Source organism: Python bivittatus, unplaced genomic scaffold, assembly GCF_059951505.1.
Source record: "Python bivittatus isolate LINGU-HERP-01145 unplaced genomic scaffold, Pbiv_v1 ctg000480_np1212, whole genome shotgun sequence".
NCBI classification, from domain to species: domain Eukaryota; kingdom Metazoa; phylum Chordata; class Lepidosauria; order Squamata; family Pythonidae; genus Python; species Python bivittatus.
In genome coordinates, this window is record NW_028277075.1 from 73,376,611 (window position 1) to 73,397,050 (window position 20,440).

The 20,440-nt window shown below is 42.5% G+C and overlaps 1 protein-coding gene across 2 annotated transcripts; it reads right to left on the minus strand.

Moving 5' to 3' along the window:
• Positions 1 to 224: 224 nt before the first annotated feature.
• Positions 225 to 20,230, minus strand: ACY3 (aminoacylase 3). 2 transcript variants are annotated; one of them, XM_025164710.2, is made up of 9 exons: positions 20,193 to 20,230; positions 18,788 to 18,912; positions 9,549 to 9,580; positions 6,909 to 7,159; positions 6,338 to 6,533; positions 6,136 to 6,229; positions 4,552 to 4,659; positions 3,044 to 3,153; positions 225 to 1,857 (listed from the first exon to the last, which is right to left on the minus strand). In XM_025164710.2, exons 4-9 carry the CDS (start codon positions 7,139 to 7,141, stop codon positions 1,663 to 1,665), a joined length of 936 nt encoding a protein of 311 aa, XP_025020478.2. In that variant the 5' UTR covers positions 7,142 to 7,159; positions 9,549 to 9,580; positions 18,788 to 18,912; positions 20,193 to 20,230; the 3' UTR covers positions 225 to 1,662. The 2 variants fall into 2 exon arrangements, with proteins under 2 accessions (XP_025020478.2, XP_007425197.2); XM_007425135.4 differs by lacking the exon at positions 9,549 to 9,580.
• Positions 20,231 to 20,440: the final 210 nt, after the last annotated feature.

Sequence of the window (20,440 nt, forward strand, 5' to 3'; positions counted from 1 at the left end):
GTCAAAGAAACTCTGGGCAGAAACAGAGATGGTGTGTGTAGCTTGGCTGTGGGATGTGGTGCTCCAGAAGACTAACTACAGACATTGTTTCATGCAGGAAGAAAGTCCTGCTTCTGTGTCTGTTCTCCCTGTCACAGATTAAAAACAGGAAATACAACTCCAGAAAGGCAGAGTTTCCACAGATACCTCCCATTTCACCTTGCATGCCTCTTCTTTATCTGTGACTTCTCAGCGTTTTTTTGGAGATGATGGGTTTAGTGCGTTTTTTTTTTTTTAATGCTTAGGCCCATGGTCAGAAAAAGCTCATCTAGCAGGTACAACATCTCTGTGTTTGGGATATATTTGTTGGACAACTTGACAGGTAGCCAAACCTATTATTCAAAGCACCTATGCTTGCTCAGCCTCCCCCCACATCATGATAGGGAGGGAGCATGACTGGTAGCTGTTTTTCCCACATGCAGGGGAAACTACAAAGACTGACCCACATGCCAGGCTCATTACTGAGGCAGAATAAAGGTTGACCACTGGGGGCAGCACCCTTTATGCCAGGATACTTTTCTGTTGCTCAAGGAGTAGTGGATTGCCCTTAGCAGGGTCATCTGGCTGTGCCCTAAAGCTCTGAAATATGCAGAAAGACCCTCTCATTCCTGGTGCTACAAGTCAAGTTCCTGTATCTTCCCTGCTAAGCAGAAGGGTTGATGCAGTGCAGTTAGGCATGGGGCATGACATAAAATGGTGAGTTCTGAGAACTCACTGAGAAGTTTATACAGGATTATCTAGATCGGGGTCCCCCAAAGTGGTCAATATTGACCCTCAAGGGTCGATGGGACTATCCAAGGGGTTGATAAATGGCTGGGGGTCAAAGGGGAGTCAGTAAATGGCTGGGGGTCAATAGGTGGTCGATAAATGATGGGAGGTCAGTTGGGGTCAATCTTTTGGGGTCTCTGTAGAGCTCCATGCCAGTCCCTAGTCCTGAAGGTGAAGTGGCTAGCAGCGAGACAATGTTACTCAGGGTTGGATGGTCAGCCATCAGTGACAGCGGTGAGTTGTCTCTATCAGCTGTGTGTAGTTACTGGTCTCATTTATCTATTACGGTTGTTGTTATTTTTCATATTACTATTATTAAAGTAGTATTTATTAAATTATTTTCATATAATAAATGTTTTGGGGTCAATGAACAAACTGAAACTTCATGAAGAGGTTGATGAGCTGAAGAGTTTGGGGACCCTGACCTAGATGTTTTAGATCTGAGAGACAATATTTTTGCCGGAGCACACTGGCTCATCCAATACAACAGGTTGGCTGCATGTGCATCAAAAAGTTATCCTAGAAAATAGGTTGAGCAAGCACCAGTCTAGCTCAAAATCCTCAAATGAAACCTCAAGGGGATATAATTGTTTTAGAGAAGCACATACTCTATTGCCCCAACATGGGAGATAATTGCATTGAGCAATAAACTAAGGAGTGATTATTGTTCTTTGTTTGTTACAAAGGTGTAGATTCTTGGATTAAATCATGCATAGCTTCTTTGATTATGTGCCATCAAGTTGGTGCTGATTCTTAGTGACCACATCGATACATTTTCTCCAGGATCACTGATTCTTAGAATATACAAAACACAGAGACTTCAGTTGCCTTCAGTTATAAACCACATCATCATATTTAAAATCCCTTCTGTATTGCTGGTTGGGCAAATGTGCCCTTTTTTGTCTTGCAAAAGGCCGTCTTCTTCTCATAATAGGCTGCTTCATTGATGAAGACTGGGAAGAACGTGTCATCACTATCATCCAGAATATCCTCTCCATCGAAAGTCTGGAAAACTGGGTCCCCAGGCTTCAGGGGCTGGAAATCTTTATCCTAAGGGAGATTATTTGATGATATACCAAGAACAAAATAGCCAGAAGGTTTTCACACAGCAAGCCTTTCAATTCCCCCTGGGTAGCATCCTTTGATGAGTTGGAAACAACCCTTGCGGGAGATGAAACTGTTTTAATGAGTACTGTCACTGTTGGATGATTAATTGCAGACTTCCTTGAAGTCTGATGTGTTATCCTACGCTTTCTATCCTACTCAAGCAGACGACTCAGTGGTCAGGAACGATCAGAGAACACAAGGTCAAGAAAAGGAAATTCTGACAGGTGAAATTTTCCTCTGTCTTGCAATGCTATGGCACGCTTACCAAACCTCATGGTTTTGCATGCCTAAAACTCCAGTCCCCTACCACAACATTTCCACTCCCCAATCCTTCACAAGACAATCTGAAGCTGAACAGCAATCCTTGTCCTTTCTCCTGGCCCTGAAACACTGAGATCATGAAGAAGCAAATGAGTGCTCTCTCACTGCCCAAGGGGAGATGCAGAGAAGGGTGTTTTCCCAGCTCTGCCCTGCCCTGCCCTGCCCTGCCCTGCCCTGCCCTGCCCTGCCCTGCCCTGCCCTGCCCTGCCCTGCCCACCACAGCCTCTTGGTGTTCTGATGTAACAAACATCTCCACTCCACACAAAAAGGAAACACAGTCATTTGCTGGTGCATCCATGCTGCTGTGGTTTTTAATTTTACACTTTGCTGTGGATGTTGTGATTTTGATTCTGCTCTGTGGTTGATTTTAGTGCTTGTTGAGAGAAAAAAAAATATTCATTTTTTATGGCATGGAAAAGCTTCTGAAGGTGGAAGGATAACAGGATGCAACAAGAAAAGAGAAAGAACCTAGGAGGAGAGATGGACAAAAAAATTTTCCCAAATGGACCAACCTCAATCTGCAGTGTTGCAAAGGAAAAAAAACTCAGATTGCTCTAATTTCAAATAAAATGCAGTCATGCCAGGAAAAAAAAAAAGACAGGTCCAAGGCTACCTGATGGGGTGTGATTGCACAGGTCCAAAGTGAGGTCATACTGATACAAAATGCTCATGTAACAGATATCCAAAGTTTTAGGGGGTCCGGGTTCCATTGTGTTCTAAAGAGCAGCCAGAAAGCTGCAAACACACGCACACACACGCACACACACACACACGCCCTTTCTTCTTTCCTTCTTTTCCTCATACTCACCTGTAGATTTGGATGTATTACAGCAGAAATCTCCCCATTGGGATAACGGGGGAAGTCGGTACGTCTAACCACTTTGTATGCCTCAATTTCAAAGGCTGGGAACAAGGTGCCTAACAAAAGGAAGCAGATGGACAACCAGGCCACAGAAAGTTTATTCTCAGTCTTCACAATCAGGACTCTGTGAGGCAGGAGGATGGACAGTCTCCTTCCACACCACCCTGGACAATCGATAATCACTGTTCAGGTGTATGTTAGCTCCTGCATCTGAATGTATGTCTAGGCTTCATATTAAAATTCATGCAGAGTCCTTGGGGTTGGAAGACCAAACTTCCAGGAATCCCTTCGTGTTTTTGGATTTAGCTTAGTCTAAGATGCTGACAGTTTCCCAATTAACACTGCTATACATCAGAAACATCTCAGAAACAGCCAACAAACTCTTACAACCACATGGCATCACTGTAGCATACAAACCAACTAAAGTCCTCCAAAACATCTTAAGTAAACCAAAAGACCCAGCAGCCAAAGAAAAAAAACAGGAGTCATCTACAACATACAGTATAAGGACTGTTATAGCCATTATGTAGGACAGACAGGCAGAAGGCTAGCAGAGCGCATCCATGAATACCAACTAGCAGTCAGAAGACACAATGAAAACTCCTTAATCTCACAACACATGGACAGATTTAGTTTCAACTGGGAAACTGTCAGCATCTTAGACCAAGCTAAATCCAAAAATGCGAGGGAATTCCTGGAAGCTTGGTATTCAGACAAGTCAGCCATCAACAGGCACATAGAGATAAAGGACATGAGATGGGCGGCCATATAAATATGATAGATAGATAAATAAATAAATAAATAAATTTACACGCTATTCAAAAAAGACAATAAAAAGGAAACAAAAAGACCAGAACACCTCCTTGCTGGCAATCAACACCCAGATAATTAACACCAGGCTTAACACCAAACAATCAACTAGTAAACAATACCCTAATCAAGAAACTACCAAGGAGAAAACAACACCCCCTCCAACACTGACAGGGCAAGCTATTGTATACAGAGAGCAAACCCCACTCCCTTCCAGCACTGAAGATGTTACCTAGTTGGGTAATGAAATGTCTGCAAGAAAATAATCAAGCTCAGAGAACCCCAAGGACTCCACAGTTCAACCCTGAGCTATAGTACATATATTCTCTTCTATTGATTAAAATTCATGTCAGACGTAGAGCCTGATCAGTATAAATCTCATTACAGACCACTAGAGTGTGATACATTAGAGAAATAGGATTAAATTTCAGAACGTATTACTGAACAATGCATGATGGTTTGTTGGCAGCTCAGTGTTGGTTGTTTCCCACTCTGACTTTGAAAAAGGGAGAGATTATTGATATAACTTTCAGTTTTTTCAGTAAAACTGAAATTCTAATAATCTCTAAAATTGGTCTCACTAAAGCTAATATTTCTCACTCACACTGATGGAGCTTCCCAGTCCAAGAATCAAAATAGGTCACCTTTGTTAAAAAGTTCAATGAAGTCCAAAGCACAGGCCATAATCGATTGCATTTTAGCAAGCTGGTCAGCTCGTGCCACTCCTTGGGGTTGGGGGCCCAGCTCTAATGCTGTAGGGGATTATAGGAAGAAAGGAGGGTAGATTACAACACCACTGGAATTATGTTGGAGCGCCTTTGTTTATATTACACAGACCTTTCTTTCTTAATCTTCTACATAAATCACACATGGCAAACAAGGACTGGAGCATATGCATTTCCCACTTTTTGCTTGGGGAATACCTATGGGACATTTGAAAACACTATAAACTACAGTGGAACCTCGGGTTACGAACTTAATTCGTTCCGTGACTCTGGTCGCATCCCGAATTGGTTGCAACCCGAAGGAAATTTCCCCATAAGGTTCAATGTAATTACCGTTAATCCGTTCTGGCATGGAGGACAGGGAGGCGGCTATTGCTTGGAGGGAGAGTCCCCCTCCCTACGACCACATGTCAGGGGCGGAAAAATGGCCGTGGACCACGTGTCAGGGGTGGAAAAATGGCCGCGGACCACGTGTCAGGGGCGGAAAATGACCACAGACCACGTGTCAGGGGCAGAAAATGGCCGCGGACCACGTGTCAGGGGCGGAAAAATGGCTGCGGATCCTGTTCATACCCTGAGGCGGAGTTCGCAAACCGAGGTTAATTTTTGCGGCCGGAGCTGGTCGTAACCCGAAAAGTTCGTTAGCAGAGGTGTTCGTAACCTGAGGTTCCACTGTACTAATGTAGGAATGGTCGTTGTCTCTCAGCCTGTTTCACATTATTACTATACTGCAGTGTTTCTCAACCTTGGCGACTTGAAGATGTGTGGACTTCAATTCTCAGAATTCATGGCTGGCTGGGGAATTCTGGGAGTTGAAGTCCACACGTCTTCAAGTTGCCAAGGTTGAGAAATACCTATCAGATTCTGAGCACCTTGGAGGAAGCACAAGACAAACATTTGAAAGGCAGAATTTCTCTGTCTTATTAACAGCTGAAAGCACTTAATATGCATTCAGGAGAAAACCAAATAACTTGGGCTAGCAGAAAGGTTGCCAGAGAAAAGCAAGAAGATTTGAATAAAAGAAGAGTTTGGAAAACAGATGGGAGAGGAGATATGTGAATTACATCTTCATTAGCTTGTTGTATATTTATAAAACATCATTCTAACCTTATCTTGCTTAATTTATCTGAGCTCTCTCAGTCTCTTCCAACAAAAAGCAGCGAACTGTTAGAATATTTTTAAATCTCCCCCCATAGAAAGCAGCCCTTTGATATTATGACTCTATTGTATCTTGATACAAAGATTTCAAAATAGAAATGGGATCAAGAAGACAATATGAGAAAAAACCAATGTAAGTAAATAGGCTTGAGACATCTGCTGCCTCAAGAGACTACATTGCACCAACTAAGGAGTCAGTAGGTTCTTTTTGTGACGTTGCAACTGAAATTCATGAGCCACGGGCATCTTTCCCACTCAGTCTGCACACTGCTTCTCAGGGCACTTCTAGGAAGGGACACCAGTTGTTATCCATTAGAATTGTACAGACGGATAATTATTCCTTACCTAGCCCATTTTTAGCCACTGACATGGTGAAATTAGCCTCCTCTCCGGGTGGTTGACAGAATAAGATGGGACAGTGTCTCACTGTGCAGTGTTTCTGAGAAGGCAGGAAAAAAAAGATTGCCTTTTTAGAAATCCCGGCTTTACTTTCCTGAAAAGAGGAGAAAAATTAGCTTCTTAGGAAACTGCAGGAGCATGGCCTCACCTGGATGTAGTTACACATGTGCATGGATAACAGGTTAGATTCAGAGTTCACTAAGAGGCAGGAACCCATGTTGGCTGTGGTGTTATGTAGGTCAAACATGAAGTCATAGGCTTGAGATGAACCCTTGGGTCCAAAGATCTGGTTGATCTCCTGAGCACGTTGAATCTCATAAAGGTCTGAATCTGAAGCCTTGGTGCTGAGAAAGAGACACTCAATGCAACGGTAATCTGGTACATCTGTTAGGGGGCAGATGCCCCTTCTAATCTGGTACTATGCAGATATATTGGACTACAACTTCTACTGTTCTAGCCAGCATGAATAACATCACTTTGGAGTTGGTTGGAGATGCAGATACACTAGTAATTCTGGAAGACTCCAGAATGAGGAAGGTGAGTTTAAATTCTTATGGCAACAAACCTTGAGTGAAGGCTTAGGCACCTAAGAATCTTCAGATCTGATGCAGAGAAATGTGAACTTCAGTGTATGTCCCTCTGCCCAATAGCTCCTGAGAAGGATAGTCCTTGTTTTCCCTACAAAGCTTCTAAAGAATGGAGCAGAGTGTAATACTCACTTTAGAAAAGCTGGAGCAAATGTACGATTAAGATCCCTCCCAATGTAGCGCACACACTGCTCAACTGCACGTGGGTTGCCCACAAAAGGTGTGACCTGGAAGGTGCTGCGCTGCAACTTGGATGGATCCTGTAGCCAGTGCTTGACTAGGTAAACACCTGACATTTCATTCCCATGAGTGCCCCCGCATACTGCTACACGTCTCAAGGAGGGAAGGTATTGTGGGTGTGACATGACTGGGGGTTTCAGGCCCTGTTGTGAGAAAGAAAACCACATGGGATTATCAGCAACCCATTTAGCAATACTGGAGTGTCCTCATCTGCAGCTCACTGAGCCAAGCCCCTAATCTTACCTTTAAGTCTTCCTCAGTACCCAGTTCTGCAGTGTTTTAATGCAAGAGTGGAGACTCCATGAACCACTAGATCTTCAGCATTCAGTACAATTCACAATGATGTCACATGTGTCACGATGTCATTGTGTAAATGATACATATGACATAATTCACATCATTTGCACATTGATATTATAATTGCCCCATGATGTCACACACACATACCCAGAAACCCATGCTCCAAATATAGCTGGTCTCTGTCACCCACTGACCTGATGGGAGTGGTACAGCAATTCCACACAAGGATTCTGAGCGAGTGTGAAAGCACCTTTAGACCTCTGTGTGCCCGCGATGGCCCCCTGCCCATGTGAAAAGGCTACCCTTATCCACATTGCACTACGGCATCTCATAGGCCTTCAGAAACTGAGCCTGTTAACTTCTAGCTCAGCTCCTGCTTTTGAGAAACTCCTCCAAAGGGAGTTTTGTAAGGCTTTCTCTGGAACTGCAAGGTGGCTGGTTTGCCAGTGGTGTGGAAAACCACTTTGAGGTGTGGTCCTCAAAGTTCTTGTTTCCCTCCTGAAACTATGGAGCTATTGCCCAATCCTTTCCAGGTGCTCTGAAGCCAGCAGTGAGGACCTTCATATAGTAGTGTAAAATGCTGCATAGTTTATGAGGAATAAAGCCCCACATTGGAGAGTTAAGCTGATGTATTTCTGACTCAACTGTGGTGTAACTGAAATTGCAGCAGAACTACTCCTTCTGTCATTCCATACCATGGCTCCGTTTTCCCATTAGGAGGAAATCTTCTTCCTAGCTCCTGAGCTTCCTGGCTTTGAAGCTCCTCCTCAGTAGCCCAGACAAAACCCAAATGGCTGAAACTAACAATGCTTTATTTGTTTCTCCCGGTTCTGTAACACCGGAGGAATCAGAATGCCAAGTATTAGGCTATCTCTTTGCTTGTTTGTTTTCCTTCCTTTCTTTCTCTTTTGCATGGCATGGAGGTAAAGAGATTTTTGTAGCTACAGAACCAGTAGCAGCTTGGGGATAGGCAGTGATTTTCATTCTTTTTTCTGAATACAGGTAGTCCTCATTTAGCGACCACAATTGGGACCAGCCACTGGGTTATTAAGCGAAGCAGTTACTAAATGAAACCACAACTGTGCTTATGATCTTACTTCAGCTTTCCTTTGCTTTACAGACCTTCAAAGATCATAAATGCGAGGATTGGTCACAAAGTTACTTTTTCATCCCTGTCGTAACTGCAAATGTTTGCTAAATGAGGCAGTCACTAAGCAAGGTCTACCTGTATATGAGGTCCACAGATGTGAAGAACATCACTGATTAAACTAAGAGTCTGGGGAGTAAAAATGTCAGTAGTCTGGAAGTACCAGTAGCTCAACCACCTCTAAGAATCACATCTGCCCCACTTTTGCTTTAATGGGCCTGTATCACTTCATTTCTTCTGCAGTATCTGTGGCGAGCGAATTCTCCCCTACTTTTATTTCCCTGACTGTACCTTGGCACATTCCTCCATCTTTGACTCATCTGCTGCATGAGTTATATGCAGAGATGCTGTTTAGGGAGAATGTGGGAGAATGCCCTCCTCAAGATCACCTATTTCTACATTCAGAATAGATTAAAAACAATTCCAACGGTCTTGGGTTATTAGTACATATACTGAAATTACCGATTACCCATTTGCTTGAAAGGAAGTAAGAGAGAGTCAGAAGATGGTGCTTTGGTTGGTGACAATGTAACCTTGAGGAAATAGCCCTGCTCTGATTATTGTGAGATATATTAGGAAAAAGTACAATGTATGTTCTAAAACCAGGATATCTCTTGCAATTTAATCCTCAAGCATTTGGCATTTTGAATATGTAATGAGTTGACATTAACAAAAGAACCTTTACAGTCTTTTATCTTATACTCTTTTATCAGAGTGGAGATTCTGATAGCTCAGAATCTCTGGTCTTCAGAGTGCAATATCCATCCACCTCTGCAAGGCTGGCTCTCATCTTCAGGTAGGGGACAGAAAAAGAGCTCAGTTGCAACCATTTTCCAGAATCTCAGAGAAGACTAAAGGGGCCCAGAGGCAGTATTTAGCACTGTGCAATGTCTGATAGTGCAAGTTGGTGGTTATCTGTGAGAATCTGATACAGAGTTAGCAGACTGGCAGCAGAATAACCACCAATTAGCATGTCCTATAAAGGTTGCTAACAACCAACACTACTACTACCAAAGATTCTTCCCCATCCCTTTTCTGCTTAAAACCGTATTGATGCTTATGAATGTTACAGCGTGAGAACTTACCCAACCTGAAATTCTTGTCTACTTGCCTGATCCTGGCAGCGAGAACAGAGAGGAAATTGGTCAGTCTCCTGTCATATCTAGGAATTCTACTACAACAGCTTTGCTGATATTTATGCGTGTGTGTGTGAGTCCAAGTCAGTCTTGACTCCTGGTGACTGCCTGGACTAAACCCTGCAGTTTTCTTTTTTTTTTTTAATAGTAATTTTATTGAGCAGTACAATTAAAAAGATAAGAACTAATACAAACTAAAAATAAAAGAATACAAAGAAAAATAGAAAGTGCAGGAAAGAAAGAAAGAAAGATATATATATAAAGAAATGACTGTCCCCTTCATAACAACAAGTATAAACAATGTTAGTAACATATCACCTTCTGTTAAAATACAACAAATGATCTTTTCTTCCCATATCTCATCTCTATCTATAAATAAATCTTTAAAGCGTTCAGTCCTGGTCAGCAAGTCCATTAAGGGTTACCAGAGATAACATATCTGTTTTAACCTTGATCAAATAAACCAAATTTATGTTCCTTCCTTTTTCTTTTAACAATCTTGGTCTTTTTATATTCCTTTCCTTTACTTTTAACAATCTTGATCCTTAATCCCCTCAAATAAAGTCCTGGAACATGATTTCTTTGCATTTTTTCTTCGTCCCTTCTCACAAAATTCTTCAAAGCTTTAACAAGCCTCTTTTGTAAATCCAGTATAAGAAAGTTATCCAAGTTACTCTTTTGGTTTGGTAAAACATCAACTGGTTTCATTTGTATATCCAGTGTAGCATTTCCTTCTACATCATTCCCATAGCTTGTCATTTTTAGATCCACTTTTGTCCCTGCAGTTTTCTTGGCAACATTCAGAATTGGTTCCCAGGGCTGAGAGGGAGGGACTGACCCAAGGCCACCCAGTTGACTTTGTGCCCAAGGTGTGACTAGAACCCACCGTCTCCTGATTTCTAGCCTAGTCCTTTTAACCACTTGATCAAACTGGCTCTCTGTTGACCTTTATGTCTTACTCATAATTTTGCTTTACTACTCAGCTGAAGCATAATCACTATCATTGAGATGGATGTCATTCTTAATACTAGCAGTTATACTTCCGGGCTTGCCTGGCTAAATCTGAGAACCAAAAACCCATGGAAGTACTGGGTATGCAAGCACAATGAAAAACAACAACAACAATAGCAATAACAACAACCAAACTCAAGAGCAATTATAAGCTTTAGGACAAAGAGGACTCATTGGCTGAAGGACACACTCAGCAAGAAAATTCACTACCTTAAGTTCAATGTAGATTACAGCTTTCAGGTTAAAGAGTTCCCAGTGGCAACTGTTTAAATTTAGGATATTTGAAAGATCAGTTAAAAGCTGCATAATGAGAGGAATAGAAATAGTGTTCCCTGCACAATTGTTTCCTGAGGGCTGGTGCAAAAAGTATTACTGGCACATTGTCAACTACACTGAGGCTTTGTTTAGGATGAGGCAGAACAAAGAGATTGATAGTCTGATTCTGACGAGAGAAAGGAAACCTTAAAGAGGTTATTTGTTTGAATTAAAGCAGAGGTAGGTAACTTTTTACAGGCTGGAGGAGATCACACTTGGTGCATTTGTGGAGGGCTTTGGTGCTGGTAACATCAGGAAGTCAATTGCTGTGAGAGGTGACTACATGGGATGGAGTACAGAAATATATTCAGTGATTATTTGTGAGAGAAGGCATGTCAAATAACGGCCCATGTTTGAGTTTATGTCCTCTTCTCTGTTTTTAAAAGTTTGAAGAGCAATCTGTTTTCTGCCAACAGTGACAGACATCTGTGTTCCCTTTTTGGCAATGCAGCTAATTGAATGAACTGGATGAAACTCTGAAAATCAAGTTGATTCCCAGAATAAAAGGTATATTTGCTCAAAACAGTCAAGGGGGTGGCTGCAACTGTGTGATCAAAGCTGTGCACCTTTTTCACACGCACAATGTGGTCACAATTGTCCTCTTAACTTTTCTGACCTCTCTGCAAATGCCCCAGAGCATCATTTTAACGTGTCCAAGTTGTTGCGTTATAAACAGCTGTTTCAAAGGTGAGTCATTTTTTTCTGCCAAAAGATGTCATTGGAAGTTATTTGGTTGAACAAGGATTTAGCAGACAGGCAGGCAGTTACACAGCTCCCTTTAATTTCTTCCATGGGGGAAACACATCTATAACTAGATTGTAACCTCATTATCAAGACAAGACCATTTCTCTAATGACAGCTTTCCAAGCCTCAAATTCTACTGCCCTCAAAAGGGAGTCTTGAATCAAGATATCATGCAGACAAAATCACCATGTATGGCACATCCATAAAAAGAGCCAGCATGTCTGAGTTTCTCTGGTTTCTGAAAACCAAGCCGACAAAACTTACACCACATTTTTGGAAATCACTAAATACCTATTGCACGAGTATTTGTCTTTTCCATGTTAGTTATCATTAAAAAATCTGGGAGAAGCTGTTTCTTTCTAACTCTGAGTCAAGCTTAAACCCTAATGGCTTTGTGGGCAAGTTCATGTAATGTTATTGGCAAGTAGTATGGAAGGAGTTGGCCGCTGCCTTCATCCAGGATGTTTGTCCGATTTTTCAGGCCGGCCTACAGCCCTGATATTTCCTGGGGCTCTCCCAACCAAGTACTAACCAGTATCAACCCTGCTTAGCTTTTTCTAGATTAGCCTAGGTCAGTCGGGTGTTGCCACTTAATAGAGCAGGTGGGAAGTTAAAATACTACAAATAAACAGTATTTATTCTATAGAATACCTCTGGACTCCCTATATTCCCCAGAGGCAGTCTTTGAAAATCAAAATGAGGGTGGACTGCATTGTTTCAAAGTTTGTTTAACTGTCCAGAAAAAAACGGCAGTGTGGAGAACATCCTGGGATGGCAGAGTGGGCAGGGGGAAGCAACTGTAGCGAACTGCCTTCTGGAAAATGGGTTTATTGGGCTCAAGCAGTGAAATGCAGCAACCATTTTGTGAGAGTGCTCCTAACACGACTTCCAAATTCCATGTATGCCCATGGGCTCAAAAAAAGTTGGGACCTCTGCCGTAATATTGCCATCCCGTGGTGCAAAGGGATAGAATGAGCAATCCTGCCCTCTACTCCTTAACCCAGGAGAAACTGCATTTCTTTCACTGATGTTTTGGGGACTGTGGGACATACAGCCCATTCATGCCTTTGTGGGAATGGGAAATGCCTTTGCTGTTCTTCCAAAATGCCTCAGCTGAGGCCTGTTTTCAAATCAGCGACTTCCCCCCAACTCTTCTCCTTTCTGGTGAGTGATTTTTTTCCCCTCCTGCTGATAGCACCAACTCTTCACCCACGTCCCGATTTGTCTCTTACGCCCGTGCACACACATACACTTCTTGGCTGCCCATTTATCTCCCTCTGTCACCACCCATGGCAGCTCTAATATAACTGCTAGGCAGGTATTGAGCAGCGAGATGAGCAGGTGTGAGAAAGGACCAGGCGCAACTGTCACTAGCTTGGCAGGAGAAGATGGATGGTGAGAAAAGGAGGACCATGTCCCAGAGCCTGAAGGCTAAGCAGGAGGGGAAGGAAGACCAGACAGCTGCTCCTGTACTAGCCCACTTTTCTTCTTCAGTGGGCTTAATCTGGAAAGGCTATTATACACATAGATGCTATTATCTCCCCTTGACTTTTATACATGCCTGGGGCTCACCCAAAATCTACCCCAGATTTTGAAATCTCCTTGGCCAGGATGGCCTCAGTGAGTGATACCCCACTACTACTCTCCACATTGCCCATTCACTTGCCATCTCCATGCCCTTGCCGTTGCCCAGGCAGTAATATGTAAGAAGGGAGGACCAAGGTGCCCTGATGGCACCTGGATGTGTCAATCATCCTCAGAGTTTAGCTCATAACTGTTTCTCCCTTTTGAATTACCATTTTGCATCTGTCTCAGCCTACCCCTAATTCAGACTTTGTATCTTTCTCCAGATGTGGAGTATGAAAGCCAAGTACATTTCACAGATCTAAGTAAAAATATATACAGACTAGGGAAGACCTACTCCAGGGAACTGGAAGGAGAGAATTTTGAATTAAAACGAATGTATTTGAGGAGATAATATAGGAGAAGAATAAAACATGTTTATGGACCCAGTGAAAGTGCAATTCCAGAGAAATGGCAACATATGGGTCATAACTTTGAACAGTTTAGCATTCTCATATGAGATATCTACAACATTATGGCTGGATTTTCAAAATGCACTAAGCCATCACATGAATGGTTTGGGTTTAGTGCTATTGTAGTTTATTCAACAAACTAGGATTAAATAAACCAATTTAATAAAGTGTAGAAACTCAATCATTGCAAAGCCAACTTCCTAGGCCAATTGTACAGTAAAAGATGTGGCCAAAACAGCCAGCTTTGTACCACATAAGATTAAGGTCTCCTCCTTTGAATTAATTTTTTTTATGAATAATTTGTATTAAAAGGTTTTTCCATAGATTTAAAAAACTACAGAAACATAGAAGAAATAGAAAAATGAAAAAGATTATAAAAGGGTAAAAAAATCAGTGAAGAATAACAAAAAAAGCAAGAAAAAGAAAGTTATCTAAAGTAGCAACTTCCGATCTTCTTTGCAGCAGTTGCAAGCATAGCAATTACCATCTCCACCCTTCCATATTGCATATAGTTTCCTTCCTCCCATAAAGAAACCTTTTAATCAATACATCTCAAAATCAGCAGTTCATATTTATCCATTTTCAGTAAAACTCTATAAAGGTTTGCAGTCTTTTATAAAAGTATCGGTAGTTCCCCCCCTTAATCCGCCTTTGAATTAATGAAGCCTGCAAGTCTGTGAACATGAACCAGAGAACACTCATAGTAGATTCAAAGTTTATGTGGCAAGCTTATGCATCTTGCCCTGGCTTCTCTCTCTCTCTGATTCCAGTTATCTAAGAACAAGGGAAAAGCCATTTAATTATATAGAGTTTATTATGTTTTCTGATGGATCTTTGGGGGTATTAGGTGCCAGCTGTGCTTTAGATGTCCCTGGCAACCAAAAGTAACACTACTCTGAATATCTACTCCACAGATTCCCCGGATAACGTTCCTGGAAAAGAGAATGGCCTTAGCCACTTGGCAGCTGACAACAGGATGCAAAGAAAGTTAGGTTGGGGAGAAGACAGGTCCTATGCCTGTAATAGTTTCTTGTCTAGCAAAGAAAATGTACAAAGCTATTCCACCCTGCTGTTAAACTGCCAGGGGTAAGAAAAACTGTATTTGCTAAACTCTTCTCTTCTGTACAACATGGAAAGGCACTCAAGAACTGACCAGAAGCTCGCTGCTCGCTTGACGCTAACCACAGACTTGGACTCTTCCATCAGGGCTTCTGTTTCTCTTCCTATGAGAAACGCTAACAACAATTAGAGCTGTCATGCCCACTGTACCTCAGAGGCAGCTTTTTGCCCTCTGGCTTTAGCAATATTATTTCAGCCCAGGAGGTGGTCCCAGGACTGCTGCCCCTGGTCACCTGCTCATCGGGCTCATTAATCGATGGGCGTTGGCTGCATGGATGTGAGCACCAGATGACTCCAGCATGTGCTGCTTTGCTCGCCAAATCACCCAACCAAGCCTTTATCTGATTCACCCTCCTCCCTGCCTTGCTGCTCATTGGAGGGAGTTAAAACCTCTCTTGATACGTGTCCACCACTAGCCCCCCAGCCCTGCAGTGATGGAAAATAAAATCGCTCACACCATCCTGGAGATCCTGCTCAGAACATTACGGAGCAGGATGTGGCAAGACTGAGAAGAGAATGAACTGAACAAGGCAGAGTCTTCCCAGGGCCTTCCAGCTGCATACAATGTCAGGTAATGTTTACTGGGGACTGCCGGACCCAGCAACGCACTCATCAGTGCTTTGGATCTTGGTGGTTTTCTCTTTGGGCATTTTGATTTCTTCTATATGAGCCACGAGGTTCTCCTAGTGCTAGGACAGACAGGGAGGCAGTTATTGTGGTAAAGCTGCTTCCCCAACCTAGTGCTATACAGAAGTGTTGGACTACAACTCCCATCATCCCAGATCTAAAGGTTGGGAACAGCTGCATTAATGCCATCTTGCTCTTGCATTGCTATGCAGAGGAGCAGCATGGTTGACACTTGCGAGCTGGGCCTTTCCTGGGATAATATTCCATGTGTAGCTGCTCAGCAAAATCCTTGGACGCTGGAGATAGTAAGGTAACATCTCTTTTGCCTAGGCCAGTTGGGAATCCTAAGAGTTGAAGTCTGGGTCATCTCAAGGGAAGTCTGTTCTAAAGCTTCACCGGGAAGGTACTGATGCTGCAAAAATCTGAGTCAGTCCTCATGAGTGTCTGGAGGCGCTGCTATACCTAGAAAACAATGGGGACATTAAGCTAAAGGGGTTGTGGTAGTGGTGGGTGGAGCCCTTTGTTCCTATCACTATATGGGGAGGGCACACATGATTAAGCCACAATAATGAATTCATTTAGTTACATGCTTGTGTGCTTTTAAATGCCACCAATGGGATGAAATACGGCAAATGCCTAGGAAGGAAGTGGTGGGAGTTGCCATTTCCTGAAGCCATGATCACTTCAGTTGGAATCCTGAAGCAGTGGGAATGATAGCATATGTGTCCTTGCAGAGAAAGGTAGGCACACCTTGGCTTCTAGCAGGGAAGGCAGGTGAGGTGGTAGGGTCTCTCTGCTGGAAACCTTAGGTGCATCTTCCAACAGCCGTACCCAACTGGCAGTTCTACCCAGTGACTCTTCCTTTGGGAGAATTTGCAGGGCTGTGAGCATTGGCTGTAGTGGCTGGAAGGTGCTTGGAGCAGAATCCAACCAGCTCCTTTTTCCCCCCTGGTTCTTATTATTATTTGCAGCCCTCGAGAGCTGCAAGAGGATGATGCTCATGTGATGGATGGGATCATTTTTAAAAACCATTTTGACTGGAGAGATGCTAAACAAAGTTGATACATTAAACTCCCCATATAACTGAGGAGGTTCAGTTTGTTTTCTTTTGTAAAGAAAACCAAATTGTGATGCAAACCACCCCCACCCCCCTTTTTTACTATTGAAATATGGCAATGTAATCCAGGAGGTTGTAAAGCTGAATCTGGGGGCCGTATGTGCGCAATGAGCCATGAGCTGACCCTCCTTGTTTTAAGGGAATTTGCTGGGGTGGATGGCCTTGAACTCTCCTGATGTTCTCAGACACAGGGAAATGGAAGGAGGTTAGACAAGGAAGTCACAGGTAGATGAACACTAAAAGAATAGCAAACCGGCTTGAGCTTTGCTTGTAATAACATAGTCACAAGTTTTTCAGGGTTCTGGGGAAAGCACAAGTGTGTGAATTGATGGCTGGAGAGATTAAATACATCTCTCCAGAAACCTTTGGATTGCTGTATAGGATCAATACAACCGAACTCAATACTGCATTACCCATATTGCCTGTAGCACTGGGTCCTCAACCATTAGCAGTGAAACAGAGACAGCAAAATATGTCAGCCTTGCGAGGTAGTCCAGACAGGAAGCACAGCCAGATGAGCTAATTCTACTTTATTGTAAAGTTATATTAACAGAATCTTGCAAATCTGAAAGTACGTTTCTCTCCCATCGCCTTTACAGTCCAAGAAACTAGGGAGGGTCCCTTCTCAGATGTTTGCCATTCCCACATTTGTTCTTTGGGCTAAGCTGCCTCTTATCTGACCATTCCCCTGGCTGTGGCTCTTCTCCCTGCCTCCCAAGGTCATTCCCACATACCATTGCAAAACATTCCTTGCATTTTTGAGGGCCTGCTTTAAAATATATAGATAAATTATACATGTAATTTTTCTGAGGGCTATAGATAGGGATGAAGAAAACAAGGGAGAACCTAAGAGAAGATTTGCACAAAAAGAGCAGGACATTAATCTCCTCAGCTTCTGAACTGGGCTGTACCAGATTCTTCTTGCATACAACAGAAAGATATCCCAGGACCAGGTATTTGCCATAGCCCTGTGGTGGTGACTCTGCATGGCTGAACCTAGATCGCTAGTCAAACAGCCCTGAGGTAAAGTCCCCCTTGATTCAGACTTGACTCTGTGAATTTCATGGACCTGTATGTATATTTTTCTTGCCTTTGCTTCCTTCCCAGATTTTTTTTTTTAAACTTTCAATCCTCGTATTTCTTGGTTGTCTCCCATCCGAACACTAAATATGTTCAACCTTGTTTAGCTTTTTAAGATCAACCCAAATTAGCTAGGTGCTGCCACCTAGATGGGCATATCAAACAGTTTTAGGAAGTGAAAGTTAGTTTCTTTATCCCAAAGGAATTGCAGTTCTAATTAGATCTGGACAAAATGCAATTATTTTGAATATTTCATTTAAAGTTTGGAGCCAAAAGGTAGTACATAAAAAATAAGTATTATGCATAAACAAACTTATTTGGGAAGAGAAGACTTAAAGCAATATGTATATAAAAAGGGAAAAGGAAAATGGAGTAAGGAAACCACAAGATGGAGTAGTTGCTACATGCAAAGATTAATTTAAAGTTTACAAGGCTCTAGTGGAAAAAGCAATGTGAAAAGAAACTAAGTTAAAGCATTAAGATAAATAAGATATTACAACCATTAATTGATAAAGACTGATGGTAATAATTGATTTGTTGTTGGACAGAACAATCTTAACTCCTAGTTTCCTAACAGGGGCTGCATGGGGTGACAGTCTTTCACATCAGCTGTAGGGAGTGTGCCCTGATGGTCTAGATCTGCTCAAAGAAAACTCAGTGCCATAAAGCTATCAACAGCTGGGTGGTTCACATCAGCAATACTAATCTAAAGAAATGATAAAGCCATGTTTGGATCTTCTGGATCCAGAACAGCTCCTTTCTTCTAGCAGATTTCTCATTGGTCCTCCCAGGTACTCCAGCTTGGAGCTCACACAGCTAATCCCACTAGCACTTCCAATGTGGGAAGTACTGTTGGGGCTTCAGCTAAAAAGATCCACCAGGCTGTGAAGCCCCGCAAAACAGTCCTCACTCCTGCTCCAGCACCCATGAGGTATCAAGGCTTGGGTTTAAGCAGTAGATTTTCTTCTTTGTTGCTCTCTGATCCCACTTTATTGCACCATAACTCTGAGTTCACCTAACGTTCCTCCAGCTTGGCTAAGAAAATACAACTCTAGAATTTCCTGAAGTTTGGCTGAGAGAGAGAGAGAAAGAAAAAAAGAGAGAAGGAGAAAGAGAGAGAGAGAGGAAATTATAATTACCTGCTCCATAGCTGAGATTCAAGCGACAAACTCTTGTAGGCTCTAGTGAAAATGTTGAAACTACAATTGAAAGTCCAAAGTACAGACTTCAGGAATGTCCTGATAGAAAATTAAACCAAATGAAGCTGAGAGGGAAAAAAAATAAAAATAAAATGCTGGAACCTGAATCTCATAACCTGAATATTCATAACACAGGGGGGAAAAATTTCACAACTGAAAGGAAAACTGAATTACTGCCAAATTCTTCATGACCCAAATATCCAACTTCAGAAAGCTAGTTCAGAAAAACAGTCAAGAATAGCCTTGACACAGAAAGAACATTTTCACAGCAGGAAAATCATTCTTCTACAAAGAAAAAGCCTAAAGCAATTTCTCCTTAAGGGACCTCAAAAAAGTAAAACAGTAAAACTATCCAAAGGAATACTAAATAAAGGAGAAAGATGGAGCCCCAGTAGTGAGCCGTGGTTTCTTTTAATCTCCCAACACTTCAGGTTTTCTTGCCAGTGCAACCTTTTATTTCTTCCTCTCTTTTTTCAGTTAAAATTTAGTGTCGATCTGGATGGATAAATGGATGACTGAAAAGTTAAGGGCCAGAAACCAGGAAAAGTATCAACTTCCCCTTGTGAAAGAGGATGGCAATAATGTATTCCCATGATCTACAGAAGACAGTGTGACAAATTATTAAACTTTTCTTATACTATCTCTGCCACGTGATTTGCTAGAAGCTTTCTCAGCATAACTCTTTCTTTCCTGATTCAAGGGGCCTTTTCCCCATTGCTGAGTTGAAGGTCTCTCTATCCATCCTTGAGTCCGAAGAAAATTACCAACATAAAATTTGCTATCCCCACTGCTAATCTCTTTCAGGCCTCTTATTTTCATGTCACTGCAACCACCTGATTTCCCAGCAACGGAATACAGGACAAAACTTAACAGATTTTACACATGGTGAGGCTGGCCTTAGACCTGTGTTTCTGGCAAATTTAAGATGCGTGGACTTCAACTCTCAGAATTCCCCAGCCAACATGGCTGGCTGGGGAATTCTGGCAGTTGAAGTCCACACATGTTAAAGTTGCTAAGGTTGAGAAATGCTGCCTTAGACAATGTCAGAATACAGGGAGAAGCATTGTTTTAATACCGACATGGCCAATAATGAGTTAAGCCTCTCTCATTCCTGAACTGTGAACCAGATGAAGGCAATGTTGTAGAGATACAGCCAAAGGAAGTGGCTGGAGCATTTGGTGGCACAGCAACATGCAAATGGGGGAAGGACCTCTGAATCCAGGCAAAGTAGGAACTTTATCCTCAAAACAGCAGGCGTGTTTTGAGAATCAAATTTTGCTCCCTTTCCATCCTATGGCTCTCTTGCAAGCTACCTGTATCCCTGTACAGACAGTCCCCTACTTACGAACTTTCGAGTTGTGAACTTTCAACGATACGAATAAGATGGACCCGGAAGTCAGAAGGCAGGAAAGGGTTAGTTTCTGGCACACTGCAGATTAACCCTTTCCCACTTTCTCCCACCTTCCGGGAGGTTGGAGTTTGGAGTTAGAGTTCCTGGAAAGGGTTAGTTTACTGGGTGACGCAGGAGAGGTGGCGGTGGCTCCCCGGGCGAAGGAATGAACTGGTGGGGCATGGCATGGCCTGCTCCGTCAC

Coding starts and splice junctions, on each gene's coding strand:
- ACY3 (XM_007425135.4), bottom strand. Junction 4,660..6,135: donor AGTGGCTAAAAATGGGCTAG/GTAAGGAATAAT, acceptor AATCCCCTACAG/CATTAGAGCTGGGCCCCCAA. Junction 1,858..3,043: donor TAATACATCCAAATCTACAG/GTGAGTATGAGG, acceptor AATCTCCCTTAG/GATAAAGATTTCCAGCCCCT.